At 30.9% G+C, this 6,000-nt stretch overlaps 1 protein-coding gene across 2 annotated transcripts in view; it reads left to right on the plus strand.

Annotated features, from left to right (window-relative positions):
• LOC133640809 (ezrin-like) overlaps window positions 1-6,000 on the plus strand; it is a 34,104-nt gene that overhangs the window by 27,861 nt on the left and 243 nt on the right. For both annotated transcript variants that reach the window (XM_062034485.1, XM_062034486.1), the window contains exons 8-12: window positions 942-1,105; window positions 1,168-1,298; window positions 3,402-3,562; window positions 3,642-3,992; window positions 5,812-6,000. The exon at window positions 5,812-6,000 is cut by the window's right edge. In XM_062034485.1, the coding sequence (XP_061890469.1) occupies window positions 942-1,105; window positions 1,168-1,298; window positions 3,402-3,562; window positions 3,642-3,992; window positions 5,812-5,976 (972 nt within the window). In that variant the 3' untranslated portion in view covers window positions 5,977-6,000. The remainder of the gene's footprint in view (window positions 1-941; window positions 1,106-1,167; window positions 1,299-3,401; window positions 3,563-3,641; window positions 3,993-5,811) is intronic.

Genomic DNA, 6,000 nt, shown 5'->3' on the forward strand with positions numbered 1-6,000 from the left:
TGTATTAGTGTGTGATGGTATGGGGGTGTATTAGTGTGTGATGGTAGGGGGGTGTATTAGTGTGTGATGGTATGGGGGTGTATTAGTGTGTGATGGTAGGGGGGTGTATTAGTGTGTGATGGTAGGGGGGTGTATTAGTGTGTGATGGTATGGGGGTGTATTAGTGTGTGATGGTAGGGGGGTGTATTAGTGTGTGATGGTAGGGGGGTGTATTAGTGTGTGATGGTATGGGGGTGTATTTGTGTGTGATGGTATGGGGGTGTATTAGTGACCAAGGATTTGACAATCATTGTATAGTGGATGGCAGGGTGTTTTCATATTACATTTAAATATCTGGCACTAAAATAAATAGCAGTTTGATTGGTGTCAATTGGTCGCCATCATGTGGACACTGTGAGTAACACAGGTTGATGTGTACTTTATTGAGAATGAGTGCACAGCATGTACTTATCTGACCCAATCCAAACAACAATGCAATGGAGGTGGTTAGTATTAGTTTAAGGGAGCGGCTCCACACTGTGTATGGACACACATAATTAGCTGACATATTATATAGTAGGCAATAGTGATCGCATGCTTTTTCGCGAAAATCGTCCGATACTGGTCAGGGGCAGGTCGATCGGCACAACCCTACTGGATGCAGTTGGGCAGCTAACGAGCTAATCACTTAAAACACGGCTAGCTAGCAAAGCTTACCCATCAAAAGTATTTATTTTTGACTTCCTAAAGTCAATAAGCACAGCATTTCTTTGTGATGTTTCAAACTAGCTTAGCGGTTAGCTTAGCTATGAGCGTGTCGACTCCTGGCTTGCTCTTGGCGTGTAGCATTTTTTCACCTTGTCCTCCATGTTTCTTAAAGATACTAAAAAAAAGCGGTTTATTTGCCGCAAAGCATTTTATTGAGTTTTTCTCTCTAAAGCCGACTCTTATCCGCCTGCCAGGACTTCATCTTCTACGCGCCGCGCCTGCGCATCAACAAGCGCATCCTGCAGCTGTGCATGGGCAACCACGAGCTGTACATGCGGCGCCGCAAGACCGACACCATCGAGGTGCAGCAGATGAAGGCCCAGGCCAAGGAGGAGAGGCTGCAGAAGAAGATGGAGAGGCAAGGGAAAAGTCTCTCCGTGGACTTGTGCCGACATGGCCTAACGTGTGCCGCGCCCTTAGGGACCAGCTGGAGGGCGAGAAGAAGAGGAGGGAGGCCATTGAGAAGGAGAAGGAGCAGATGGAGCGGGAGAAGCAGGACCTGATGATGAAGCTCCACCAGTACGAGGAGACCACCAAGAGGGCCGAGAGGGGTGAGAGAGTCCTGGAGGGGACGGGAATTCAACTCTGCTTTCTTCTGAACGGGTTCTGTTTGGATTCATGCTTGGTTTAACACACACACACATTCTTGTATTTCTTACCTTCTTGAGACCTCTGAAAAATGCCTACCTCTTTAGGACCACCCTTTCTAGATACTGTATATAAAGATTTGTATTTACAACATTAAGGGGGAGCCCTTCATATTTTTACACACACACACACACACACACTTAATTTAAATAAAATAAAATAAAATAAAATTAAATTAAATTAAATTAAATTAAATTAAAGGAAATGAAATAAAATGAAATGAAATAAGTCAATTTAATTTAATTTAAATGAAATAAATACATTTAATTATTTTATTTTATTTTATTTAAATTTGATTTAATTTAACTTAATTTAACTTAACTTAACTTAAATAAATTAATTAAATTTTTAATTTAAATAACATAAAATACAATTTAAATTAAATTAAATCAAATTAAATAAATGAATAATGTAATTTAAATAAAATAAAATAAGATAAAATAAAATTAATACTTTAATTTAAATGAAATAAAATTTAAAAAAATAAAATAAAATAAAATAAAGTATAACAAAATAAAATAAAATAAAATGAAATAAATTAATTTAATTTAATTTAAATGAATAAATAATACATTTAATTATTAAATGTAATTTAATATAATTTAAATTTGATTTAATTTAACTTAATTTAACGTAATTTAACGTAATTTAACTTAACTTAAATTAATTAATTAAATTTTTAATTTAAATAACATAAAATTCAATTCAATTCAATTCAATTCAATTAAATTAATAAATAATGTAATTTAATTTAAATAAAATAAGATAAAATAAAATTAATACTTTAAAATAAAATAAAATAAAATAAATACATTTAATTTAATTTAAATGAAATAAATACATTTAATTATTAAATTAAATTTAATATAATTTAAATTTGATTTAATTTAACTTAATTTAACGTAATTTAACTTAACTTAAATAAATTAATTACATTTTTAATTTAAATAACATAAAATTCAATTGAATTGAATTGAATTGAATTGAATTGAAAATTAATTTAATTTAGATAAAATAAGATAAAATAAAATTAATACTTTAATTAAAATAAAATAAATTAATTTAATTTAATTTAAATGAAATAAATACATTTAATTAAATTTAATATAATTTAAATTTGATTTAATTTAACGTAATTTAACTTAACTTAAATAAATTAATTTAATTTTTAATTTAAATAACATAAAATTAGATTCAATTAAATTCAATTCAATTCAATTCAATTCAATTGAATTGAATTAAATTAAATTAATAAATGTAATTTAATTTAAATAAAATAAGATAAAATAAAATTAATACTTTAATTAAAATATTAATTTAATTTAAGTATTAATTTAATTAAATAATTAATTTAATTTAAATGAAATAAATACATTTAATTATTAAATTAAATTTAATATAATTTAAATTTGATTTAATTTAACTTAATTTAACGTAATTTAACTTAACTTAAATAAATTAATTACATTTTTAATTTAAATAACATAAAATTCAATTGAATTGAATTGAATTGAAAATTAATTTAATTTAGATAAAATAAGATAAAATAAAATTAATACTTTAATTAAAATAAAATAAAATAAATTAATTTAATTTAATTTAAATGAAATAAATACATTTAATTAAATTTAATATAATTTAAATTTGATTTAATTTAACGTAATTTAACTTAACTTAAATAAATTAATTTAATTTTTAATTTAAATAACATAAAATTAGATTCAATTAAATTAAATTCAATTAAATTCAATTCAATTCAATTGAATTAAATTAAATTCAATTAAATTAATAAATAATGTAATTTAATTTAAATAAAATAAGATCAAATAAAATTAATACTTTAATTAAGATAAAATAAAATAAAATAAAATAAATTAAAGGGTCGTTGTCGCATAATTCTGCTATTGGACAAGCCAAACATCAAACGGCCATCCACGATGTCTGTGGAAGGTCAAACCAAACGTTGTGTCTTTGGCACACTTTGATGACATGGGCGCTTGTTGCAGAGCTCCAGGAGCAGCTGGACAGGGCTGTGAGGTTGGAGGAGGAGCGGAGGAAGGTGGAGCAGGAGGCGGCCCGGCTGGAGACGGAGAGGATGGAGGCCATCATCGCCAAGGAGGAGCTGGCCAGGCAGGCAGAGGACCAGATGAAGAGCCAGGAGCAGCTGGTGAGTCGCCGCTGTGCCTGACCTTGTGCTTTTCCAAAGAAGACGGTGACATCATGTGACCTTGCCCTGGAAATATTAGGCTACGGAGCTGGCCGAGTACAGCGCCAAGATCTTGCTGCTGGAGGAGGCCAAGCGGGTGAAAGAGGAGGAGGCGGACACGTGGCACGTCAAGGCTAAAGAGGTGGAGGAGAACCTGATGAAGACGCAGGAGGAGCTGCGCAACGTGATGACCAGCTCCAGCCCCGCCGCCGCCGCCCCACCGGCTTCCTCCTCCTCCTCCTCCTCGGACAGCGAAAGCGACCACGAGCACAGCGAGGAGAACAGCACCTACAGCGCCGAGCTCCACACGCAGGGCATCCACGACCACCGCCTGGAGGAGGAGAGGCTCACCGAGGCCGAGAAGAACGAGCGCCTGCAGGCCAAACTCAGGGTGAGTTTACCCTCCAAGTTCCATTCAGTCAGGTCTGTCGACCCCCAATTTACGATCTGTATTTTCTGGACCCAAAAGACCGGGTGATATCGAACTTTGAGTGTACTAACAGTGGTTGAGTTATTTTTAAAACAGCTCAGAATAACTTGACTGTAAAGGTTTTATGGTGGCCACAGTTTTACCCTGGAACAGATTATTTATGTTCATAATTTATGGGGACAAAGGAAATAATTATTGGACAATAATTTTTTTTCTGCAGGGTCACTGCACCAAATGGACTATTAAAGCTGTGTGCAGCGTTGAACGGGCCCTGGCCCCCGTTGCACCGCAGGGTTGACGCGAGTCGTGTTACATGTTTCGCCATACCTGACGCACCTGCAAATTATGGGGACTAAAAATAAAATAAAATAAAATAATTCAATTAAATTTAAATTAAAAACATTTTTTTTAAAATTAAAAATAAAATAAATAAATAAAATGAAATGAAATGAAATGAAATAAAATTAATACATTAATTTAAATAAAATAAAATAAAATAAAATAAAATAAATTAAATTAAAATAAATTAAAATAAATTAAAAAATAAATTAAATTAAATTAAATTGAATTGAATTAATTTAAATGAAATAAAATAAATACAATTAAATTAAATTAATTAAATTAAATTGAAATTGAAATTAAATTAAATTAAATTAAATTATGAATTTAATTTAATTTAAATTAAATTAAATTTAAATTAAATTAAATTATGAATTAATTTAAATTAAATTAAATACAACTAATTTAAATAAAATACAATTAAATTGAATTAAATTAATTACATTAAATTAAAATAAATTAAATTAAATTAAATTAAATTAGATTAAAATTAAACTAAATTAAATTATTAATTTTACTTAATTTAATTTAATTTAAATAAAATGATATACAATTAAATACTATAAGTTTAAATAAAATAAAATACAATTAATTTAATTTAATTAAAATTACATTAAATCAAATTTAATTTAATTTAATTTAATTTTATTTTATTTAATTTTATTTTATTTAAATAAAATAAAATAAAATAAAATAAAAACATGAATTTAATTAAAATAAAATAAAATAACATAAAATGCAATTGAATGAATAAATTAATTTAATTAAAATAAAATGAAATACAATTTAAGGAAATAAAATAAAATAGAATTAATTACGTAATTTAATTTAATTTAAATACAATAAAATAAAATAAAATAAAATAAATACATTCATTTAATTTAAATAAAATAAAATAAAATAAAATAAAATAAAAACAAAACCACTTCCGATTGCCGTCATCATTTTTAGCAATTAAAATCAAGATCTGAACGTGTGTTTTGTGGCGAAACCATCAGATCAAAGTTTGGCGCCATGCCACGCCCACATCCTGTCATTCACAAACCATTTTTTGCAATTAATCATCACCCATCAGTTTAGTATCTCTGATCACCTAAAGTGCAGAAATGACAGTTAGATTGGTGATGGCGTGGGGCAGTTTTTGCCACTAAGCTCCGCCCACTATGAGTAAGTAGGAACATGTACTGAATTGACCCATCGGGCACTTCAGGGTGTCATCATCATCATTTCTACCAAATAAGATCAAGAATTTGTGGAGCCGAGTTATTACGGTTTTGTGGCGACTCATCGGAGCAAAGTTTGGCGCCATACCACACCCACATCTAATGGCGCAGGAAAAATGTGTTCTCAATTGATCATCACCTACAGTATATGTCGCGGGGCTCGCTCTTACTTTAATAGCCAAAAATGGCCAACCGCCTGTTGTCCCCTGCCCCTCCAGGCCCTGAGCTCAGAGCTGGAAGAGTCCCGGGACCAGAGCAAGAAGACACAGAACGACCTGCAGCACGCCGACAACGTGCGAGTCGGCCGCGACAAGTACAAGACCCTGCGCCAGATCCGCCAGGGTAACACCAAGCAGAGGATCGACGAGTTCGAGGCCTTGTAGGAAGGAGGCGGCCAGGCGGGAGGT

The sequence above is a fragment of the Entelurus aequoreus genome, linkage group LG23 (genome assembly GCF_033978785.1).
Source record: "Entelurus aequoreus isolate RoL-2023_Sb linkage group LG23, RoL_Eaeq_v1.1, whole genome shotgun sequence".
Classification (NCBI taxonomy): Eukaryota; Metazoa; Chordata; class Actinopteri; order Syngnathiformes; family Syngnathidae; genus Entelurus; species Entelurus aequoreus.